This window comes from Scyliorhinus torazame, chromosome 18 (genome assembly GCF_047496885.1).
Source record: "Scyliorhinus torazame isolate Kashiwa2021f chromosome 18, sScyTor2.1, whole genome shotgun sequence".
Taxonomy (NCBI): Eukaryota; Metazoa; Chordata; class Chondrichthyes; order Carcharhiniformes; family Scyliorhinidae; genus Scyliorhinus; species Scyliorhinus torazame.
In genome coordinates this window covers 7,879,751-7,905,494 of record NC_092724.1, presented here as the reverse complement: position 1 = coordinate 7,905,494, position 25,744 = coordinate 7,879,751, and the positions used below count along the sequence as shown (strand labels likewise).

General features: G+C 45.2%; 1 protein-coding gene across 2 annotated transcripts in view; it reads right to left on the bottom strand.

Annotated features, from left to right (window-relative positions):
* The window catches only part of LOC140394922 (transducin-like enhancer protein 4), a 171,242-nt gene that overhangs the window by 128,786 nt on the left and 16,712 nt on the right, over positions 1–25,744 (bottom strand). For both annotated transcript variants that reach the window (XM_072482112.1, XM_072482113.1), the window contains 2 exons: positions 20,083–20,146; positions 8,343–8,387 (listed from right to left, as the gene is read on the bottom strand). In XM_072482112.1, the coding sequence (XP_072338213.1) occupies positions 8,343–8,387; positions 20,083–20,146 (109 nt within the window). The remainder of the gene's footprint in view (positions 1–8,342; positions 8,388–20,082; positions 20,147–25,744) is intronic.

The following is a 25,744-nucleotide window of genomic DNA, read 5'->3' as shown; positions in this document are numbered from 1 at the left end:
AGAGAGGAGGAGGAATTTCTTCTCCCAGAAGGTAGTGAACCTGTGGAATTCTTTACCGCAGAGGACTTTTATTTATTTATTTAAAAAAGAAAATTTAGAGTATCCAATTATTTTTTTTCCAATTCAGGGACAATTTAGCGTGGTCAATCCACCTACCCTGCACATCTTTTTAGGTTTATGGGGGTGAGACCCACACAGACACTGGGAGAATGTGCAAACTCCACACGAACAGTGACCCGGAGCCGGGATCGAACCTGGGACCTCGGCGCCGTGAGGCAGCAGGGCTAACCCACTGCGCCACCGTGCTGCCCTACTGCAGAGGACTTTGAGGATGGGTCATTATGTTGAAGGATGGGTCATTATGTTGAAGGCTGGGGAAGACAGATTTTACATCAGTAAGGGAATCAAGGGTTATGGGGACAAGGCGGGAAACTGAGGACTAGCACATGGGAATTGAGTGGCAGGCAGACTCAATGGCCCACATCTGCTCCTACATCTTATGGTCTAATACTGGCAATCCCACGGTTTACAATACATGTTCAGTGCCACACAGCTTCGCACTTATCCATTGAGCAGTCAGCCACTGTCGAAATTTTACAGCACAGAAGGATGATCATTCGCCCATGGTGCTTGCTTGTGACGTCTCGGTCAACAAGTTATTTGATTATATGATGCATTTTCAGATCTCGTGACTTTATGCTCACTTTTGACAAAAGAATCCTAAAGCCTGGGGAGTCTATTGCCAAAAAAAATCCAAATGCAATTTTGAAATAATTTGCGGAATAGACTTCAATTTTCATCTCTTTCCGCTTGACCACTCTCACCATGTAAAGATCCCACTGCTGCGGTATGGGACTGTCAGGCAAAGGTAAGAATACAGAGGGTGGGGGCACATAAGAAAATAACTGGTAAGAATTTGAAGGCAGAATTTCTTCCTTGTGGTTTTGGGAAGGCAAATGACAATTCGGAACTGCTGTTAGACCATTGAATCGAGTCACTTCTTTTCATTGCTCGCCGCCTCTTATGAAGTTATACAAATAGAGTCTGTTAACCCAGACGGTGCTGAATGTGAATGGATAGCGCTGCTTGCATCTGGCTTGACAAGAGACAACACTAGCTGAAGGCGGGTTTAAACTGGACACTTTTTGCAAAGTGCCGCCCAGTCATTGCAAAAATTAAAAAGAAACCGGCCAAGCGGCAAATTTGATTCCACCCCCCCCCCCCCCCCCCCCCAAACCCAGCACAAATTAACAATTTTAAACCTTTGTCCCTCAATGATTCAGCGTTCAAGAATGCCGTCGACCTCCAGTGCTTAAGACAACAGAAAGCCATCAGGTCATTTGGCTATCAGGTGTAGGGAGAGGCAGCCAGCAATCATGGGTGCAGGTTTCCTGCTTCAATAGATCAGCGTCAACTGTATTACCTCCATGGACAGCTAGTAGAGATCATCTAACAGGAGACAGACAAGGGAAGTTCTGGCAACATGGTTCAACTCCAACCATAAATGGCAAGATAGAAACTCGGCGGCACATTTTGCTTCAAAGCGCCAGGGACCCGGGTTCAGTTTCCAGATTGGGTCACTGTCTGGGCAAAGTCTGCACGTTCTCCCCGTGTCTGGTCATGTTGCAGGTCAATTGATAAGAGATTGATTTGCCATAATTAATCAACAACTTCATTATTAAGGCACCATGCTGCTACCAGGATGGTAGAAGGCGGACTAGATGAGACACAGGAATTGTGAGACGATGAAAGACTATGTTCTTGCATGAAGAGCTGAAGCTGTAAGCACTTAAAATGCAACAGGCAATGCGTGAAAGTATCAGGGGCAGGAACGGAGTTGAATAAAGCTTCAATTATTAAGGTCACGCAGTTAAGAGCTCATACAAGCTTCCATGCTTCATTTAAGGTGCTGATAGCCCACCAAAATGATCATTTAAGGAACTTTAAAGTTACCATCAAATTACCACTGCAGCTTCAATGATACAATAGGGAGCATTAAAGTACCCCCAGTGTTCATAATAATCACCATTAAAAGAAGTTGACAAATATTTTAATATGCAGTATGAAAACACAATGAATAATTAAGTTGTCATACAAAATAACTGTTTCACTATACAAAATTTCAATCGATCCAATGCTGAACAAGGCGGCCACTGCCCAGTTAGATTTGCGATCTGCACATGCAGCCCAAGACATTATCTACACCGGTTGGGGCACCCTAAATCACCAATTTGGAGGTTTTAGCCAAGAGGCGACTCGAGATTATAAATTTTACCTTCACGCCTAGTTTCTCCATGGAAACAAAAAGTTTTAAAATATGCGGTAGCACCTTTACAACCTCAAAATTCCACACAGTGCTTTACAACCAACACCTTTGACGGGTCGCAACTTTTGTTAATGGTTTTCTTTTTTTTTTTTAAATTTAGAATACCCAATTCTTTTTTCTCCAATTAAGGGGCATTTAGCGTGGCCAATCCATCTACCCGGCACATCTTTGGGTTGTGGGGGTGAAACCCACGCAGACACGGGATGAATGTGCAAACTCCACACGGACTGTGACCCAGGGCCGGGTTCAAACCCGGATCCTCGGCGCCATGAGGCAGCAGTGCTAACCACCATGCCGCTCTGCGACTTTGTTAAGCAGGTAACCCATCAACCAATTTGGCACCCAGCCAATTCCCACAAAGAGTAATATGATAAAATGACCAGGTTTTTTTGTGGTGTTACTTGAGGAATAACTTCTCAAATTGTGTTGTGGAGATGCCGGCGTTGGACTGGGGTGAGCACAGTAAGAAGTCTTCCAACACCAGGTTAAAGTCCAACAGGTTTGTTTCAAATCACTAGCTTTAGGAGCGCAGCTCCTCCCTCAGGTGACCTCTTCATTCACCTGAGGAAGGAGCAGTGCTCCGTAAGCTTTTGAAACAAACCTGTTGGGCTTCAACCTGGTGTTGTAAGACTGCTTACTGATCTCGAATAGTGCCAAGGGTTCTCGCAGATCTATCTGCAGGGTGTGATCAGGCAGGGAGAGACAGCGCCAGAGCCACAGCTGACATATTCTTCGCAGCTTGCCATTCCCCTCCCACTCCCCTCCCCTCATCACTGCATTAGACCTTCTCCAACTCGCAGCTTTTAAGAATAATCTTTACAAGAAGGGATTAGCACTTCGTAAAACTAGCTTCCCCCCCCCCCAGCGAGTGAAAAACACAGCAAAATGTCAAAGCCTGAAATTATTCCACATGCAGTTGTCATCCAAGAGGATTGTCCAATGGGAAGACAGCGAGTAGAAAAGGCTTAAAATGCCCAGAGATTAGAAGAACGAGGGGACAATCTATTTGAAACACTCAGGGGCTTGATCAAATGTTTCTCCTGGCTGGGGAGTCTAGAACATGGGGTCACAGTCATTGCAAGAAGTCAACCCTCTAGGATGGAGAGGAGGAGAACTTAAGGGTCGTGCAGTGGAATTCTCTATCCCAGGATCAGTGGATGCTCAGCTATTGAGTATATTCAAGACAGAGGTTGATAGCAGAGGTCACAAAATAAAATTACAGGGGAAGCGGGCTAGAGTTTTCCCTCTCTAGCACATTTTGTGCAAAATCCAACAGTAGCACCATCCACCAGGTGAGCTCAGGGCAGATTAGCGAGTGAAACTGAAGACATTCTCAGTCCACGACTTTGCTCCACACCAATCACAATGAACAAGGCTCTCAGGTGAAGCTTGGCAAGCAAGTTTGTAAAAACACAAGTAAATAAATTATACAAACAAATGCAAGATACTGTAAATTTAAACCTGGAGGAAGCAGCAATTTCGAGGAACAGATTCCTCGGTGTGATACTAGAAGCGGAGCAGGCACTGCAGTTGCTGCATTCACACAGTCTGCAAGGTAACCTTTATTTATGGATATGGTTCTGCCTGCACTCATTTCCCAATGCTCCAGCAAGTTCAAACCACATGTGCAAAATTTTACACCAAATACCCTGGGCAATTGGCACCGTCGGGTCACTGACAACATGTGTCACATTAGTTTTATTTAGATGAAAAGAAAATTTGAATAGTTGGCCTGGGGTGGGTTGGAATGAGTCACTACAGAACTGTTGAGCATCATGTCACCCTTTTTTAAAAATTGTGTGCGCCCAATTTTTTAAATCTTTTTTTACAATTAAGGGGCAATTTAGCGTGGCCAATCTCTTAACCTGCACATATTTGGGCTGTGAGGGTGACACCCACGCAGAGACGGGGAGAATGTGCAAACTCCACACGGACAGTGGCCCGGGGCCGGGATCGAACCCGGGTCCTCAGCGGTGTGAGGCAGCAGTGCTAACCACTGCGCCGCCGTGTGTCACCCTATTTAAGAAAAAAGTCATCAGCAGTCTGCTGGAACGCCAAACATCAAACCTCAGTTGGAGACCTAATCAAAGCCCGGTGTAATATGACTAGAGACAGTATTATACTAATGGAGGTGCTGTGTTGGAGGAGACGGAAGCTGCAGCTCCCTGTTGCTATGAACATTTGATAATCCCCAAGGCACTATTTGAACAGAGAGTTGTCATTTGGTCTACATTCTGACCTCAAAATGACTAGGAACAGAATATTCAGCTGCTCACCTCAGTTTACTGAATTCTGCCCAGCTCAAAGTGGCACATTTTGCCCTGGAGAACCAGATACTGCAGCAAAGTGACTCCAATTACGATACCGCATCAAGACACGAGAGACAATAAGGTACTAAGGAAAGGATATTCCTTTTTAAAAAGAGAGGGGAGATTAGAAATGTTAAGAATGTGACTTGTGGGCAACACGGTGGCGCAGTGGTTAGCCCTGCTGCCTCACGGCGCCGAGGGCCCAGGTTCGATCCCGGCTCTGGGTCACTGTCCGCGTGGAGTTTGCACATTCTCCCCGTGTTTGCGTGGGTTTCGCCCCCACAACCCAAAGATGTGCAGGGTAGGTGGATTGGCCACGCTAAATTGCCCCTTAATTGGAAACAATTAATTGGATATTCTAAATTTTTTTAAAAAGCATGCGACTGGTTTCTTTTCAAAAATCCATTCTTTTTGCATCACTTTCACATTCAATGATCAAATATGATTATTTCGATGCCTCTCTCGAATTAATTTTTTAAGAAAAAAGGGAAGAGGATCCATCAGGAAGCTCCTCCGGGAAGCTCGGTGCCACTACAATATTCCATCGGCTGTAAAGCATTTTGGGTTGTCCTGAGATTGTGAAATAAGCAGGTCGTCTTTCACTGATCCCTCGCTGCGGCGAGTACTCACCTCCAACCTCACACTGTTGCTGGACTCAGCAACCACGGCATTTATTAAAAATTCATTCATGGGCTGTCGCTAGCTGGGCCCACATTAATCACCCAAACCCTAGCTGCCCACGAGTTGATTGGCTTATTGCCGCATGTACTGAAATACAGTGAAAAGTATTTTTCTGCGGCCAAGGGAACATACACAAAAGAATAATCAACAACGTACATTGGCAAATAGTAGATTGACAATAGTGATTGGTGACAGTGCAGAACAAGGGCCAAACAAAGCAAATACACGAGCAAGAGCAGCATAGGGCGTCATGAACAGTGTTCTTACACATTATCAAAGAAATTGCCATACCAGTTCTTAAGTAAAAGGAAAAACTTCAAACTTACGATCTATACCTGCTACTAATTCCAATTATGCAACCCAATACAGTTCAAATGCCACTTATAAATAAAGTTAACTGGCGGCACGGTGGGTTAGCCCTGCTGCCTCACGGCGCCGAGCTCCCAGGTTCCATCCCGGCTCTGGGTCTGGGTCACTCAGTGTGGAGTTTGCACATTCTCCCCCGTGTCTGCTTGGGTTTCGCCCCCACAATCCAAAAAGATGTGCAGGATAGGTGAATTGGCCATGCTAAATTGCCCCTTAATTGGAAAAAATGAATTGGGTACTCTAAGTGTTTTTTTAAAATAAATAAAGTTAACAAAACATGCTACTTGCTTATCTGTGTAGATACTTTTAGAGAGAGACACTTTCAAGAGCAGATCTAGCACACGTCGGTCTTGTTAGACTCGAATCACCGAGTCTGTACAGTGCAGATGGAAGCCATTCGGCCCATCACGTCTGCACCGACCGTCAAAAAAAGAGTATTTTACCTCGGTCCACACCCCCACTTTCCCCCATCCCTGTAACCTGATCTGCACATCCCAGGACACTCAAGGTGAATTTAGCATGGTTAATGCACCTAAACTGCACATCTTTCAACTGTGGGAACCCAGAGCACCTGGAGGAAACTCCACACAGACAAGGCCAGAATTGAACCTGGATCCCTGGGGCTGTGAGGCAGGAGTGCTAACCACTGTGCCACCCTGGCAAACAGCAAACTTCTGTTCAACTTAAAATCTTATAACAGACTGCCAAACCACAGACAGACTGGCTCGTCCCATTAATTACATCATCTGTATCCCACTAAGTTCCATGACCTGCTTAGCTAGGACTAAATACAATCTTCATAAGTTATCTACACTCCAGGGAATCATGCAAAATATAAACAGTGTTCCATTAGTCCTTTATCTGTAACCAAATAAGTGGTTGGAATGAATGATTAACTCATCTTTTATGACACTCTAATTACAGCTATAATGTCTCTTGTGTGTTTTAAACCAGGGTTTTTAAATCAATCTAATATATTACAATTCCTACATTCATCACACCCATGAACAAAAAAAGACCTGGGTCAGATTCCATTACATTCGGATTTGGAAGAAAGAATGGAGCCAAAACAGCTGATGTTGCCAAGAGGCATATGGAAAGGAATACCTGGTTCCTCTGGTTGTAGGCGGGGTTTTTTTTCCGGAAAAACGGAATAAACAATTCAAACAGAGAGTAGAATGCATACTGGACTAAGAACAACAATCAGGGCAGAGTAACTAGTTTTACATTGCTCTGGCAAAGACATGATGCAAAAAAAGCTTCCCAGAGAAACAAAATTGGATTGGGAAATAGGAGGATTAACAATTAAATCTGGGAGTAGCGCGGAGGTGCAATGGTTAGCACTGCTGCATTACGGCACCAAGGTCCCAGGTTCGATCCCAGCCCCAGGTCACTGTCCATGTGGAGTTTGCACATTCTCCCAGTGTCTGCGTGGGTCTCACCCCCACAACCTAAAAAGATGTGCAGAGTAGGTGGATATGGCCACACTAAATTGCCCCCTACTTGGGAAAAAATAATTGGATACTCTTCATTTATTTTTTAAAATTAAAAGTTTGCAAACTCAAAAATACTGGACCACCTCAATTGAGAGCTTGATTAAATCCAAGAGGACAGAGATGCACATGCCCAGCATGCTGAAATATCATTATTTGTGACAATTACCAAAAAATTGCATCAGGTTTCTTACAAAATTGGTACTCTGCAGTAAACTAAATAAACCAGAAGTTCCCTGGTTCGATTCCGGAATGTGCCAAAACTGATCGCAGGTAAGGTAGAGGAAGAATGTTAACAGGAGGGGAGAAATTAAGATATTTGCAAAATTGGTACTCTGCAGTAAACTAAATAAACCAGAAGTTCCCTGGTTCGATTCCGGAATGTGCCAAAACTGATCGCAGGTAAGGTAGAGGAAGAATGTTAACAGGAGGGGAGAAATTAAGATATTTGCACTATGTACTGTCATCGTCTCAGGAGCTGCGGGTATGGATCCTACTCCTCCCCTGTATTTAGGGACCCTTGTTGGATGTCAATGGCTGTCTAGGGAACCGATTTTGCACAGCACAACCTAATAACACTTATCATATTGATGCACGCAGCAAGAATGGTGATGGTAAGTTGAGGGAGGTACAGAGAAACCATTCTCCCCTTCAACAGAGAAGGGAGAATGGTAGAAAACACAAGGAAATGGTCAGTCCACTTGACAGCCAAAAGCGAAACAGGACAGGCATACACTTTTCACATGAACTCAAACCATGTAAATAAAATTACATTTCACAATCAAACCGCCCTGGTAGAAAACAAGTTCCTTTCACCACCTTCCCCCTCAGGTTAAGGGCCTGCTGACGGCAATTTGCCGGCCTCTCTCACTTCCACACACCCCACTCCTTTCCTCTTTAACCCAACTCCCTTCCATCTGTTCTACAATTACCAGAAAAACTGTTTCCTATCATTACAAAAACACAATTCTTCCACAATGAATGTGAAACAGCCATCTGCCAACATCTAGGCCTTATAGGCCAAGCTTTGGGGGAGGAATTGCAAAACCAAATACTGATTTATATGCATACTACCCACATACTTGGTTTCGTGTGTGAACTGCAGATGACAGGCAATTATTCCATTCATTAACCTCATCAAAGGCTTTCATTTCCTCTCGTACTTACTTGTTTATGCATCTCAAGATTGAGGCCATATGACATCTCATAGTACTGAAATAAAACAAAACCACACATTAGCAAAGCAACAAACATTCAAAATGCAAGCCACAGAAACCGGTTTAATGCAACACAAGGGGGTAATCTACAAATCTTGAAATGGAAAGATTTCAACCCCTGATCAACTCATTTAATTACGTAAATACCAGGCGGGTTCAACGACATTTCCTCTTTCCTCAAATTTGCATAAGTCAACATTTATACCCAAACTGGGAGATGAACATAGGAGCAGCGCTCCGAAAGCTAGTGACATCGAAACAAACCTGTTGGACTTTAACCTGGTGTTGTAAGAGTTCGTACTATAAATAAGTGTGGCTAAGGGATCATCTTGAGGAGCCAGGTCCTATTGGGGTTCAGTTCAGTTCCAGCGAACCTTTGAATTTGGGATCAGGGATTTTGGGAGTTATAAAAGAATGTTTTGGGCACAGCTTTGGGATTTTCTCTTGTAATCAAACTAGGGTTGCGAACTGCGATTAAATGTGTTCCTGGAGGTTACATCACATGACTTGACCCCCATGCTCCAGCAGCTAGAGCATGTCCAACATACCCATCCTTGGGATGCATTGCCTTCCTATACCAAGCAGAATGCCAGAAGGCTCTACCCAATTGGATGCCGCTGAACGGACAGCCAACACCCCCCCCCCCACCCCCCCTCCCCCCCACTTTCAATATTTTTATATCTGGTGAAGAGCAATTTTCAAAGAAAAACAGTAACAAAATAAATGTTTTTAATGTCCCCATAATCTTTCTCCAGGATTGCACACAGCAGCGTCCTGGAGATTTACCGTCAATTTCTAGACAATCCTTTTTTTTTTTTTTTTTAATTTAGATTACCCAATTATTTTTTTCCCATTTAAGGGGCAATTTAGCACGGCCAATCCACCTACTCTGCACATTTATGGGTTGTGGGGGCAAAACCCACGCAGACAGGGGTAGAATGTGCAAACTCCACACGGACAGTGACCCAGAGCTGGAATCGAACCTGGGACCTCGGTGCCGTGAGGCAGCTGTGCTAACCGCTGCGCCACCGTGCTGCCCTATTTCTAGACAATCCTAATTCAAACATCTACACCCCTACCACTCAAATTCCTAGCTCACACTCACTTGTCAATAATGGACAACAACAAGGAGCCAAGGGCGGTTTCCTTCACCCGCTGTGTCCCACTCTCTCTGCAGCCACTATGGTGGGTGAGGAAGTAACAGCTGGGGTCTCAAACCCGGGATCTTCGTGCTTCCCATTTACCCAGTGAGCCTGAACTGACGGGCAATCCCAAAAATACACGTTGATAAGCATTCCCGTTCTGTGCTCACTGAGGTCACAAAGGCTAAATGAGAGAGTTTGGCACGTCCCAACAGCATGAAGCACACAGGCAAGCAAAAATTGGATTGTCCCATCTTGGTGAAGTGCAGCCAGACTGTAGGTGATGGAGAGCGCCAAGCAATTATTTCAAACATTTGCTTCCCTGAAACAGCCCACTTCTGTACAAATTCTAGAGTCACGCTTTAAAAAAAATCTAAATTCTTCAAAAATAAAACCTTCGAAATGCCAGGCTTGTGTTTCAGAAGCTTCTGGATGAACCATATCCCAAGGGTGCTGCCATTTGCCTCAAGAACTAGGTCAAATTATAGGCATGTCCAGTTAAGAAAGAAAGAGTCTGTTTCGGATTATCACAGCCCCAAAGTTCAATCCAATGTCTCCAAGAGATCCTTCATTTAAACAGTCCAAGTACCAAGAGAACAATTTTCACAATAGGTTACTATTTTATCCAAGCTTATTGTTTGTGGCTCCTATGCTGAGCAACATTAATTGTCTTGCCTTTTTTCACCAACTGCAGGAGTTATCTAGCTTGATTGTTTGATACGCTACTACGAATCACATCACCAAATGATCAAACTCTGACACACAATTGAACTTCAATTTTCACAGTGTGGGGCCAGCACTCACATCTATAAAAAGACACCAATAACATCTTACAAATCAGTCATGATCTCACTGAATGGTGGAATGGATGTCTGCTCCTGTTCCTATGTTTCCAGAAATCAGGAACTTGAAAGAGTTATACAGGAAAACGTAGCAGAATTCTTCCCAATGAACGACCAATCAACAATTTTTAAAAATTGGTTCAGACAAGCCCATTAGCCAGAACACCAAGAACTCAGGGCAGCATGGTGGCGCAGTGGTTGGCACTGATGCCTCACGGTGCCGAGGACCCAGGTTCGATCCCCGCCCCGGGTCACTGTCCGTATGGAGTTGCCACATTCTTCCCATGTCTGTGTGGGTCTCACCCCCACAATCTAAAAGATGAACATGGTAGGGGGATTGGCTACATCAAATGGCCCCTTAATTGGAAAAAAACTTGGGTACTGTAAATTTTATATAAAACAACAAGTGTGAGACGTTTAGCTGCTGTTGTATAAAGAGTCAACGGTTCTACTCCTTTTCTCAAACAACTTTATTTCACTTTAACAGACTCCGCACAAAACTCCTGACACAAAGGCCACCTGACACCCCTTTACATATCAGTGTCAATTATTAGATACTTCACATAAATGAGACAACTAATTGGAATGTCTCTGAACCCATTATTTAACAAGAACTCCTTACTCTTCTCCTGAAAGAGAAGCAAGGACACGGAACCCTTGTGCACGAGAAGGGGCAAAGTTTCCACTTTGCGCTAGCTTTTCAGAAGTCAACACAAACTCATTTCCATAATTAAATACAAATCTTCTTTGGACCAATGTAAAGGGGCATCATGTCGCTCACATTTTCTTAACATATGTAGGATTGGTAACTGGTGCAGTTTTAGCAATAAAGTCTACCCGATTTTAAGTAACTGAAACATATTCACTCATTTTATTTGTGCGCACTAGTGAATTTCTCAGCAAATTAATGTCTTTTTAAGTATTTATATATTTTTAAAACTTTAATTCCCAGGCATCTAAAAAAGCTAAAAAAATTGAGGACCTTCTTGAAAAGGTCACAAATAGCAAAAACAGGAGAAACTTTGTCACACTAACCAATATGATTTGGGGGCCTGGTAGTTTAGTGGGAAGGGCCAGAGGGTTCAACCAGCACGGGAATTGTGGACACAATTTACACTGGGGATTATTCGCATGTAAACATTCGCCCTGCTGTGTCCAAATTACACTGGCAAGCATAACCTAGCAAAAGCTCCCACAAGAGGTTTATTAAATGGGTAGCACCTCCAACAAAGTAGCATTTTCTTCAGTGGCACAGGAGCGTCTGCCTTGATTATGAGCATACTGGAGTAGGACGTGAACAAGTTGCAAGAATGCCACCTACTGAGCCAAGTAGACATTAAAACAAATTCATTTGTAGCTATAACTTCTAGCTGCAGATCACCAATTGGAAACTGAACCAATGGCTGTTTTGTAACCAACCCAGGAATGTGAAACCCGGGCAGCACGGTGGCACAGTGGGTTAGCACTGCAGCTTCACGACGCCGAGATCCCAGGTTCGATCCCGGCTCTGGGTAACTGTCTGTGTGGAGTTTGCACATTCTCCCCTTGTTTGCGTGGGTTTCGCCCCCACAACACAAAGATGTGCAGGGCAGGTGGATTGGCCACGCTAAATTGCCCCTTAATTGGAAAAATGAATTGGGTACTCTAAATTTATTTTTAAAAAGGTATGTGAAACCCCCAGGTATACTTCCATCTATCTCAATATTGCTTTACTCCAATTTGAATTGTTTAGGGCTAGACATTCAATCACAAATACATGGATGGGATAGGTATGGAGGGATGCGGCACAAGGAACTGCTGAGGGTTTTGGCCAAGTACCGGTACAGGCTTGGAGGGCCGAAGGACCTGCTCCTGTATTGTTCTCGGTTCTCTCATTGGCATATAGATCTCCACCCGCTCCAGATACAGCATTCCCGCCTGCCACCACTGCTACATGCATTTGTATAATAAACGTAATGCACTGAAAATCCCATGGCACCAGAGAAGACCGTACGCCAGACATCAGTCTTAGGAGCAAGAGGAGGCCCTTCAAGCCTGCTTCTCCATTCGATCACGGCTGATCGGGTGTGGTCTGAACTCCATTTTCCTGTCTGCCTGCCCCGCCCCCCTCGACTACCTTGTCTATCAAAAATCTATCCTACTCAGCCTTGGAATGAATTCAATGACCCAGCTTCCACTGCTTTCTGAGGGGAGCACAATTCAACAAACTAATGACCCTCCAAGAGAAAAAAAAAATCTCCGTCGCTCGGTCTTAAAAAGTAGGGGAGATCCCTTATTTTTAAACCTTTTTGTTTTTAAAAAACCCTCGTCGGTACATGCAAGATCCTTGGGGGACTGGATATGGTATGATTCAACAAGATCACCTAACGGGCAAAGTTCAATCCTTCTTCACAAGAGAGGCCGCAATGCTGGCAGCAAGTCAAAGAGGCAGACATTTGGGCAAGTGACTAAACACTTGGGTCAAAGGGGTAGGCTCAAGCAGCTTCGTAAAGTACAGGCGCAGAGATGTTTGGGGAGGGAATTCCAGAGCTCGTTGCCTAGATGGCTGAAGGGTCAAATGAGGGGAGGGTAAGAAGTCGTGGCTGAGCCCAAGAGGCCAGATTCAGAGTAATGCAAGCTTCTCGGAGCATTAACAGGGCTGCAGGAGGTTGCAAAGATTAAAAAGGTGCGAGGGCCATGAAAGAATTCAAAGTTTCCTTTCTAATCCCCACAGCACGCCAGTTATCCTATCGGGAATCCAGTCAGTTTCCAGGGAATTAGCATATTTGCTACAGCAGCCTCTGAAATTTCTAAATTGGTCACTGGAGAAATGACAAATCGACTGTAAAACTGCTCAGTGCAAACTCCAGCAATTTATTTTTTTGGCACTGTTAGACAACTTTCAAAATCAGGTTTTAATAAAAGTACAACATGTTGTACTTTGATGCGTCATTGCACACCTCTGTTTACAAGTCTGGCAGGGTGCCAGGCATCAACATCCTATAAAAGGAGAATACTTGCCTCTTAAAGCAATCTTAAGCTCCGAATCGTGACCACCCCCCCTCCTTTAACAAATACTTAGCTAACTTTTATTTGTGCGTCAACTTGTATTTGTGCGTCAATCATTATCAGCTGGAGTCGGCTTATCCCCAGCTTTTCTGAAACCCTTAAAAGTATCTGCCAAAAACATCACAAAAGATTGTCGCTGCCACATCTTCCAGTCACGCTCTACTTGATCCAAACAGCAGTATGCTTAAGAAAATTACCATATCTCCCGCTCAATCTTCTAAAAATAGCTGAACCTTTGCAACAACCCCCTCTCCTGGGAGGAAAATAGGTCTATAAGAAATTCAGGAGGCAAAATTCTACAAATAAAAAAAAAGCAACTTGGGATTCACTCAAAACAGGAGGTGAAAGCAAGCATTCAAGCGACACTGCTGCCTTGTTGCAGGGCCAACTTCATCCATTGCACGCTTTGTCTATTCCAGGGCATCCAATTCCAGCTCTCCAATGCTTGCACTCTTTCAGTTGAGAGAGGCTCCAGGTAAAAAAGCAGTATCTGGGCTGGGTTCCACAGGCATTCGCTGTCCCAACAGTTCCCACAGTCTCGGGTCCCCATTCTTCTGGCTGCAGACTTCTGTGGAGCGTTGATCAGATGCAGTCCAGCAGAGCGCCGTGCAAAGCAGCGCAGTGCAACACGTTGTGAAGTTTCCCATTGCAAACAAAGTAGAAACACTCAAAAACGAGTCAGACAGCCTCCATGAACGGGACAGACAAAGTTGGCTTTACAAGTGGGAGTCTACCCATCAGAATGCCAGCTGGTCCAACACCGGAAATGCCAGCTTGTCCATTCTCTGCAGGTTCTGTCCTGACCGGTCAAGTGTTTCCAGCATTGGGTCTGCCAGATTTGCAGTTCTTCGCTTACACCAGTTAGGCTGTTATCAAACAGCATTGGGACATGTTCACATCTCTTAAAATCCCCAAAAATAAGGTTGCAGAGATTCAGTGGCAATAGCTCGAACATTTTTGGCTGAAGTCATACGTCACCAAAGAGATACAAGGCAATCTCACAGAGGGTTTTCTTTTTGCAGTGGTGCACACTGATTTCTGGATCAGAATTGCGCAAGAGTCCAATGCTTAAATTATTTTCTTCTGGATCCATTGTATTTCGGAGTCACAGCCTGTTGGGCCTTACTTCCTCTGGCCCACTTAACACCATTGGGTGAAAGTAGACACAGTTATCCATCAAGACAGGATGTGCAGTGCTCCATAAACATTAGAGGTTCTTGTACTCAAAGAGAAAATGCTGGAAAATCACAGGTTTGGCAGCATCTGTAGGGAGAGAAAAGAGCTAACGTTTCGAGTCCAATGACCCTTTGTCAAAGCTAAAAGAAAATGGGAAATATTTATACTGTGGCGTGAGAGAATGAAAGAGGCGTCATAGCCACAGAAACCAAGGGAACAGAGTGCTAATAGCCACAGAAACCAAGGTGAAGAGTGCTAATGGCAGTCCGGTAGAGCTAATCATCTGAAGTTGTTGAATTCGATGTTGAGACTGGAAGGCTGCAGCGTGTTTAACCGGGAGATGAGATGTTGTTCCTCCAGTTTGAGTTGAGCTTCACTGGAACATTGCAGCAGGCCAAGGACAGACATGTGGACATGGGAGCAGGGTCTTGTGTTAAAATGGCAGGCAACGAGAAGGTCAGGGTCCTGAATGCGAATATTTATTTAGAGGTTCTTGGGTAATCTTTCCCCCCCCCAATCAAGGCCTCACTTTTAAACATTGTGCAAAAACAGAGTCATGAATTAGTTTAATTCAAGATTAATTTCAATCAAGACGGGCACAAACTTCCACCAGAATCCCAACCAGCCAAAGGGGGGGTGGCACGATGTGCCGGTGCGTAGTTTACCTTTATTTGTTATTAATACACCCTTCTTTAGCTATACAAGAAGCCTCAAACCTCGACTCGACTCGACCCCCCCACCCCACCCTTCTCAGGCATGTTAAACAGCAGCAGAGACAGCCTATCATTGGCAAGTGGTGGGACCTTCCCGTCCTGCTGCTGTCAAAGGATTTTTCTGTTGCCCCCTTCCGCTGCCAGCGAACCTGCGGCGGGGAGGGTTGGTCACCATTGGCATCCACATCTACATTCGGTAATCAAAGTGCAGGTGGTATGTTAGAAAAGGGACCCAAATCATTCGCCAATCCCCCTCTCAGATAAACACATGGCCCAATACCCAACAACCAAGCCATAGTCCTTCCAGAGACAGCGTCCAATTAAATAGACTTTTGAGCAATTAGGGCAGGATAGACCAAGCATTTTGTCTTCTCCTGCCAATTTGCCGCACACCATGGAGATTCCAAAACCACATGTGAAAACTTTAAAATGAATGTTCCCATTAAATTTGCATGTAATTCAACCTGCCGACACCAACAGATGTAAACATTCCAATTTAGAACTAGGCCACCAATAAAGCAACAGCATTAAGAGCAGCCTTTTGAAAACATTCTGGCCCATAAGAATTCAAACAGGGCAAACCAACGAGAGAAATACAATACGAGAACAGAGGTGCTCTGCTTGCATCCTGAACTGATAAGTTCCATATGGTGCTATGGGCTACAGTTTAAAGAGGCCCAATGGCGCGAATCGCTAAACCTACTTCAGGCAAACTGCTCTTTCCCCTTTCAGCCATTAGCAACCAAAGGAAAACAAGATTCACGCTAGCAATTTTGGTCAATTTGGAACAAAGAACCCAAGAGCTGAAAGAATATTTCAAGATATTCAAAAAAATAGTTTTATCCTAACACAAAAGATCAGCTCATTCTAGTTCCCTTCTTCCCTTAGGTTCAGGTGAGCGGCACGATGGCACAGTGGTTAGCACTACTGCCTCACGACACCGAGGACCCAGGTTCGATCCTGGCCCCGGATCGCTGTCCGGGTGGAGTTTGCACATTCTCCCAGTGTCTGCGTGGGTCTCACCCCAACACAACGATGTGCGAGGTAGGTGAATTGGCCACCCCAAATTGCTCCTTAATGGGTCACCACGGTGGCGCAGTGGTTAGCACTGCTGCATCACGGCGTCAAGGTCCCTGATTCGATCCCGGCTCTGGATCACTGTGTGGAATTTGCACATTCTCCCTGTGTCTGCGTGGGTTTCGCCCCCACAACCCAAAGATGTACAGGGTAGATGGATTGGCCACGCTAAAATGACTAGCGTGGGAGGGGCAGCACGGTAGCCTTGTGGATAGCACAATTGCTTCACAGCTCCAGGGTCCCAGGTTCGATTCCGGCTTGGGTCACTGTCTGTGCGGAGTCTGCACATCCTCCCAGTGTGTGCGTGGGTTTCCTCCGGGTGCTCCGGTTTCCTCCCACAGTCCAAAGATGTGCAGGTTAGGTGGATTGGCCATGATAAATTGCCCTTAGTGTCCAAAATTGCCCTTAGTGTTGGGTGGGGTTACTGGGTTATGGGGTTACGGGAATAGGGTGGGGGTGTTGACCTTGGGTAGGGTGCTCTTTCCAAGAGCCGGTGCAGACCCGATGGGCCGAATGGCCTCCTTCTGCACTGTAAATTCTATGAAAATGCCCATTGATTGGAAAAGTGAATTGGGTACTCGAAATTTTTTATTATTTATCGATTTTTTTTATTAATTGCCTCTTAATTGGAAAGAAAATGTAGGTTCATGCCCCATAAAAGGTAGTACAGCCCAAAGACACGGAAATGAAGACTTCTGGAGTCAAGACAGCAATTTTCACTGCACCATATTTTTAAAAAATAAATTGAGTACCCAATTCATTTTTTCCAATTAAGAGGCAATTTAGCGTGGTCAATCCACCTACCCTACACATCTTTTGGGTTGTGGGGGCGAGACCCACGCAAACACGGGGAGAATATGCAAACTCCTCACGGACAGTGACCCAGAGCCGGGATCGAACCTGGGACCTCGGCGCCGTGAGGCAGCAGTGCTAACCGCTGCGCCACCGTGCTGCCCTCTCACTGCACCATATTTAACCAAAATAGTCAGCATAAGTAGAGGTAATATTTTTCAGTTTCCCACCTCCCCACTCCCTCCAGAGAATGGCCGTGCCAATTTATGTACCCCTATCTATATAATAATGGAAAATGAAGGGCAGCAACATGAGCAAGGGTGTCAGAGTGAAGCATGATATGACAGAAGACAATAACCTGCTCATTATAATCACTGTTGATGGTGGTGGATGTTTCGTTGGGTAATAATAGAGGAGCATTTAGGGCACTTTACTCAAACAGATAATTCAATTGGTGGGAGGGGTGTCATTAACCAGCTCTTTTGATTAGCTTAAGGTCTGTTATAAATAGTAAACAGAGGGATGTCATGAAAGCTTGGTCACCACAACAGAGTTTTAAAAATTATTTCATGGAATGTGAGCACTGCTGGCAAGGCCAACATTTACAGCCAATCACTAATTGGCCTTCAGCTGCTTGGCCACTTTAGGGGACAGGCTAAGAATCAGCCCTGGAGTCACGTGTAGATCAGACTGAGCAAAGTGTGACAGGTTTCCATCCCAAAAGGACATGAGTAAGCCAGATGGGTTTTTACAACAACCAACGATAGTTGTCGTGGTCACCATTACTAATGATGTGGAGATTCCGGCGTTGGACTGGAAGTCTTACAACACCAGGTCAAAGTCCAACAGGTTTGTTTCGAATCACTAGCTTTTCAGAGCGCTGCTCCTTCCTCAGGTGAATGAGAATTCGTTTCCCCCCCACAGTTCAAAGATTCACCTGAGGAAGGAGCTGCGCTCCGAAAGCTAGTGATTCGAAACAAACCTGTTGGACTTTAACCTGGTGTTGTAAGACTTCTTACCATTACTAATGGTATGGGATGGTGTTCCCAAGATATTACTATGGCGAGCTTCATTAATTTCCTTGGTGGGATTTGAACCCTTGTCCCCACAGCCGTGGCCTCTGGATTGCTAGTACAGAGATATTACCACAACACCATCAGCTTCCCTCATTTGCTCCAGCGACATTGGCTTGTCCTTCGCCATTGGGCAACCGACAAACAGCTTAGTTCATCACAGGCTCTATTCCACTTCGCTCTGTGTAACTCCTTCGTTTTACAGCCTCAAGGCTTGTATTTGAGGCACTTTTTGGGCCTGCAAAATTATTTAAATTAGGGGCGGCACAGTAGCACAGTGGTCATCACAGTTGCTTCATAGGTCCACGGTCCCAGTTTTGTTTCCCGGCTTGGGTCACTGTCTGTGTGGAGTCTGCACATTCTCCCTGTGTCTGCGTGGGTTTCCTCAGTGTGCTCCAGTTTCCTCACATGGTCCAAATATGCACGGGTTAAGTGGATTGGCCATGCTAAATTTCCCTTAAGTGTCCAAAAAGGTTAGGTGGGGTTACTGGGTTCGGGCGGAGGGGTGGGCTTAAGTAGGGTGTGCTTTCCAAGGGCCGGTGCAGACTCAATGGGCCAAATGGCCTCCTTCTGCACTGGAAATTCTATGATCTATGATAATTAGGGGCTGGTTTAGCACACTGGGCTAAATAGCTGGCTTGTAATGTCGAACAAGGCAGCACCACGGGTTCAATTCCCGTAATGGCCTCCCCGAACAGGCGCCGGAATGTGGCGACTAGGGGCTTTTCACAGTAACTTCATTGAAGTCTAATTGTGACAATAAGCGATTATTATTAAATCAGAATACCAGAACCTTCAGTTGACCCAATTCCATGTCTGCGCCAGGGTCATGATGGGATCAGGTTCAGAGACTGATTTGAGCATTCACCAGTCCACATGATAGGACTGGACTTAGATTTTCCCAAACTCCATTGTACTGCAGACTTGGCCACTAAATATATCTTAAAATGTTTAAAAACCTACGAGATGTCCAAGAGACAAATACTCATACAACAACCGCTTACATTGATATAATATCTATAATGTGGAAAAACACCGGCCTGGATATTTCGGATGATGGGGTTTCCTGCCCCACCATGTGAAGAGCTGGCAAAATTCAACGAACAGGCTTTCTGTCTGAAGGCACATGTCAAAACAAGTGCTAAGCCGAAAGAGACATGGGGGGGGGGGGGGGGGGGGGGGGAAGAGAGAATTCCCAAACTACAGAAAATAACACTTCTCTGCACATTGGAACTTTTTCCTCTCACAAAGTAATAAACATATTCCAAAGTGATATACATATTCGCTATATCCATAACTTAAATAATGCTGAGCCTGTGTCCCACAGCACCGCCAGTCCAGCTTTTCGTTCTCACTGCCATAGGTCTTCTTTTTTTTTTTGATGGTGCTACTGTTGGAAGCCTTTGATCTGCATGTGTTGCCTTGTAGGAGGGTTAATCTAAGAAACTAATGAAGGAATAAGGCAAAAAGTGCTGACCAACACCAACAACTGGCACTACAGTGCCAGAAGTGGTCGGAGGACTGAATAGCAGGAGGGGGGGGCAATTGAAGGTATTACCATTACATTTTTCTTATTACATTAGCAATGTCACATGCAAATCATTGACAAGAAAAATAGACATGACAAAACAGGAAGTCTTACAATTAGATTTGCTACAAACCCCATTCTACCAGTAACCTCATTGCTCTATTTAATTAGAGGAGCAATCAAGACATTTGCTCACTCTTTCATTTAATTTAAACTTTTGCCGTTGTACAACAGAAGTATTAATTGATGGTCAAGACCGTGCTGCATTGTACAACTCTTACTGAAGACCTAGTACTCACCATCACGTAATGCCGCTGCATCTCAGTCTTCTCACTGGCCAGTTTCTCACATTCCATCTTCAGGCTTGCAAACAAGGAAACAAATGTCAGGACACATTTCAAAATGGCTTCCACAGCCCCTTAATCCCATTTTCAACATCTCACAGGACACTTCCAACTCTACTCCCTCAAAATTGTATTTCCAACTCTTGCACAGAAGGAAAGGGCAAATCTCTCATTACCTCTCTTTTCTAGGCTCTGGTTTCAACTACGAAATAATGGTTGTTCCTCAACTCCCGATTCTAGTCGCTCAAAGTCACAAAATGCAATTTTTTAAAATTCATTTTTGGGATGTGGGTGCCGCTGGTTAGACCAGCATTTATTGCCCATCCCTAGTTGCCCTTCAGAAGGTGGTGGTGAGTTGCCACCTTGAACCGTTGCAGTCCTGGAGGTGTAGATACACCCATCGTGCTGTCAGGGAGCTCCAGGATGTTGCCCCAGCAACAGTGAAGGAGCGGCGATATATTTCCATGTCAGGGTGGTGAGTGACTTGGAGGGGCGCCTCCAGGTGGTGGTGTTCCCAGGTATCTGCTGCTCTTGAAATGAAATGAAAATCGCTTGTCACAAGTAGGCTTCAAATAAAGTTACTGTGAAAAGCCCCTAGTCACCACATTCCGGCGCCTGTTCGGGGAGGCTGGTACAGGAATCGAACCGTGCTGCTGGCCTGCCTTGGTCTGCTTTAAAAGCCAGCGATTTAGCCCAGTGTGCTAAACCAGCCCTTTGTCCTTCTAGATGGTAGTGGTTGTGGGTTTGGAAGGCGTTGTTTAAGGAGCCTTGGTGACTTACTGTAGTGCATCTTGCAGATGGTACACACAGCTGCCACTGTTAGTTGGTGGTGGAGGGTTTGAATGTTTGTGGAAGGGGGAGTAATCAAGCAGGTTTTGTCCTGGATGGTGCCTCGCTTCTTGAGTGTTGTTGGAACTGCACTCATCCAGGCAAGTGGAGAGTATTCCATTACGCTCAAGTGCTTTTCATCGCTCTGCATCACTCGGTTGAAATCATGACCACCATGGCGAATCCCTTTCTTCCCAAGATTCAAGTTGTGAAAATCTTCACCTGCTTCAGTGGCGCCTTCAACCTATGTTGAAGGGGTGGCAATTTAAGGATAATTGACAAAAACAAAGGAAGATAATCAACAGAACTAAAATATATACGCGGCAAGTTTTGATCTTCAATGCACTACCTGAAAAAGGGTGGTCGAGGCGGATTCAAAATGGAATTGTTTAAAAAATAAATTTTAGAGTACCCAAGTATTTTTTCCAATTAAGGGGCAATTTAACGTGGCCAATCCACCTCGCCTGCACATCTGTGGGTTGGGGGGGGGGGGGGGTGAGACACACACAGACATGGGGAGAATGTGCAAACTCCACACAGACAGTGACCCGGGGCTGAGATCGAACCCGGGTCCTCAGCGCCGCGAGGCAACTGTGCTAACCACTGTGCCGCCCCGTTCAAAAAGGAATCTGAAGACGATTTGAAAAGAGGAAACAAAATTGGAAAGTACAAGAAAAGAGCAGCGGAGTGGGACTAATGGAGGAGCTCTTTCACAAAGAGCCTGTACAGGCATAATGAACCATCGGGCCTCCTCTGGTGCTGCAAGACTCTACGGAATTCAATGACAGGAACACACGCCTTAAAATCATTACTTCAGGATTCAGCTGTTCTTCCTTGCCTATTCTACTGGATTGCCTTGGATACCTTTCACCCAAATACATCACTATTAATAAGAACATCCATATTAGCTTGAATTAAGCAACGTTGTACATGCGGAAATTTGATGGGTGAAGCCCACACTAGCTTTCAGTCGCAAGGTACTCGTGACATTACTAGAATTTAAATTACAAAGGGTGACAGATTTCGCTCGTTAGAGCTCTGTCTCCATCAGGGCATTTTTAACACCAGTCACTTCAATTGATGCTACTTGGTGTTCTGCATCTCCTCCTCGCCCCAGCTTTCGGGGCTAAAAGGTTAATGAGGCTTCATTGAAAGCTATTAAGCTTCGGCAGTTCAATAAAAGGCGGCAGCAGCAGGTGGAATAATGCACTGCAGGGAACAGCATATTAAAATGGAATCTTTGATATCAGAGTTTGATTTTAAAAGTAAAATGAGTGCGGATTATTTAAAAGGCAGCATAGTTATACATTTTGTTCCTTCTCCCACAGGTAATTATGCCGTTAAGCAAAGGCCTCATCAATTTAGACTGGAGAACAACTAGGTTTCATCCTAGTTGTCAAAAGAAACATAAAAAGGAGGGAGATGACCAGAAAAAAGGATACATATTTCAGATGCTTCAAAAGATATGAAGTGGTGCTAAGTGAGAGATAAATTCACGCACATTTCTGGCTCATTGAGAGCAGGTTGGTCTCGGTCTCCAGATAGTTTGCATACGTACAGGGGTGGCACAGTGGTTAGCACTGCTGCCTCACGGCGCCGAGGACCCAGGTTCAATCCCGGCCCCAGGATACTGTCCGTGTGGAGTTTGCACATTCTCTGTGTCTGTGTGGGTCTTACCCCCACAACCCAAAGATGATGGACTGGCCACGCTAAATTGCCCCTTAATTGGAAAAGAAATTGGGTACTCTTTAAAAAAAAAAAAAAACATTTTTTCTTTTTTTGTTTAAAAAAACGTTTGCAGACATTGGGGCATCCAATCAAAATCCACTCACTGGAGTTACCATACCATGGATGTCGACAAAACAAATGCTAGAACAGACACCTCTGCTGGACGGATAGGCCAACAAGCCTGGTTAGGAACATGGAAAATAGGCCACCCAGCCCCTTGAACTGCTCTGCCATTCATTTTTTAACATTTACAATATCATTTTACAGTGCAGATGGGATGGGATTTATTCATGGGATGTGGGCATTGCTGGCTCGGCCAGCATTTATTGCCCACCTTAATTGGCTTTACAAGCTGGTGATGAGCTGTCTTCTCAAACCTCTGCAGTCTACCTGTTGTAAGTACACCCACAGTGCTGTTAGGGAGAGAGTTCCAGGATTTTGACCCAGCGACAGTGCAGGAACGGCGATATATTTCCAAGTCAGGATGTGTGGCAAGGGGGCGAGGTTCCCATGTACCTGCCAACCTTGTTCTTCTAGATGGTAGCGATCGGGGAGTTTGGAAGGCGCTGCCCAAGGAGCCTTGATGAGTCCCCGCAATGCATCTTGTGGATGGTACACAGGGTCGGTACAGTGAACATTTGTAGGTGGGGTGCCAATCAAGTGGGCTACTTTGTCCTGGATCAACACCATTTTCCTGCACTATGCCCATATTCCTTGATGGCTAAACTAACCAGAAATCTAGAATTTGAGAGAGTCAGGTTGGATTTTAATATAAACCTTTTACATCCACAGATGCTCCCAGACGTGCTGAGTTCTTCTGGCACTCCTTGCTTTTATTACAGATCTCCAACAGCCACAGTATTTTGCTTTTATTATATAGAAATCTATCAATCTCGGTCTTGAGATATACTCAGTGACTGAGGCTCTGCAGCCCTCGGTGATAGGGAATTGCAGATTGACCACCCTCCGACTGAAGAAATTCCTCAGCTCAGTCCTAAATGGCTGACCCTTCATTCGGAGACTGTTCCCTGGTTCTACACACCTTTCCTCCCCCTCACCTCCCCTCCCCTTCTCTCCTCCCTCCCAAGACTTCCTGCATCTACCCGGTCGGACCCGGTGAGAATTTTGTATGTTGCAAGGATATCACCTCTCAGTCTTCTAAACTCTAGACAATACAGGCCCAGTCTTCCAATCGCTCCTCATAGGACAAGAGAGAACTTCCCCGCTCCCCTTCCAAATACTGGATCTTTCACACCCGATGGCGGTTAAATGTCTCATCCCAAAGATGGGAAAACGCGGAAGGGGGTACAATTAAACTGCAGTGTTCAAGCTGCAGGACATCAATCAGAAGCACATTCCTCGACGTCTGGGCCCGGTGATGCATTCTCGATTTATTGCGACACTGCTTTATGTGCTTGGCTTTCCGATTAGTCTAGTTGATGAATTTCGAGGACTCGAAAGTTTGAAAAGCTATATCCCCCCCCCCCCCCACCCCCACCCCCCCCCCCCCCCCCCACCCCACCCCCCCGCAGAGAATTTAATCACCCAAATATTTTATATGACGGCCCAAAAATGGTACACAACAAAAAAGCAAGCTACCCGGGAAAATTGCTCTGCAGCCAATTTTGCTGCCCGCAAACAAAACTCGAAGGCGCTTTGTGATGAAACCGGCAGAGTCTACTTTTCGATTCTATTAAAAGGCTAGCGAAGCTGACAAAATTGTGATCGCCCTTAAAATCCCATGGGTATATTGTCTAAAAAGAGGGAAGGGATTGGTTTCATTTTCATCGGCAGGTAAAATCATGAGAATTAGCTCATTCTGACAAAACAGCAAACACAGAGAATCTTTCATTTCGGGGAAAAAAATGCTCCTCCAAGCAAGAGGTCATCAATGTTGAGAATAGATTTTTTATTTCGCCAGCTAGCAGCCACGGCATAGCACCTAATCTAACAGAAACCGGCTTCAAACACGGAAGCTCGTGCCCTGTAATTTATCACTAACTCGAGCCCACTCCGCAGCCCCAAAAATATACTTTGCAGGAAAGCACTCTACTATCTGTCGGTGTCTTTGACGAGCCATCCGGTGCCCTTTCTGACTGAACTTATGAATTTACTGCCAAACACTTGGCAGTTCAGTGATATGGGCCTATGGATTGAGACTGCCTAAGGTCATTTCGCACAACAGAGACGACTTTCATGTGTTCAGTCTGGATTGAATTTGAATCCAGTGGCCCAGAGGTGAAAGGTCAATGCTTAACCCAGTGTCTGCCTTCACGGATTCTCATCTTCCGGTACCCCCCTGATGAAAATAGCAACAGAACAGAAGTTGCCCAAAGTCACTTCCCTAGCTCCAAGAGTAATAAGGATAGGAACGTCAAATATAAAGAGATGCATTCCCCCACAGCCCAGGGGGAAGAGCCACTGCTTAATGTAGCATCCAGTCTGATTCCGGCATAGGAACTTGTTGTTTGCAGTAAAGGCAGTAACAGTGTGCGCAACATCTAGACAACAGAAACAAAGGGCGCGATCAACATGAATGGGAACAGGGTTATGGGTTGTGAAGCAACAGTGCTAATCATCACGCTACCATTAGGAGCTCCACTCACTGGAATTCCTCAGTGCAGCGAGTGATAAAATGGTGTCCAGATCTTTCAAGCCCCCAACTCGACCCCCGACTCCCCTCTCCCAGCCCGATCACCACAAAAAATGGCAGCATGGTACCTTGGCAATGGCAGGGTACACCCTGCCCAGAGGGCATGCAACTAGCAGCCTCCAATCCCCTGGTCCCAGTTTGTGGAGACCAGTACTGAACAGCACACACCCAAGATCTCCAAGGTGAGGCGGTTAGATCCCAGGAACGCATATTAGAGTGAGACTAGCTGTCTCACTCGAATATGCAGATTTGCCAGAAAGTGACCTGCAATTCACCTTACAGCCAATCAGATCATGGCTGATCTCTTCCTGGTCTCAAAGTCACCTCGCTACCCATTCCCCATAATCGCTTTAACCCATTGTTTTCATTAAAAAATCAGAAATATATCTATCTCCCTCTTCAAACCAT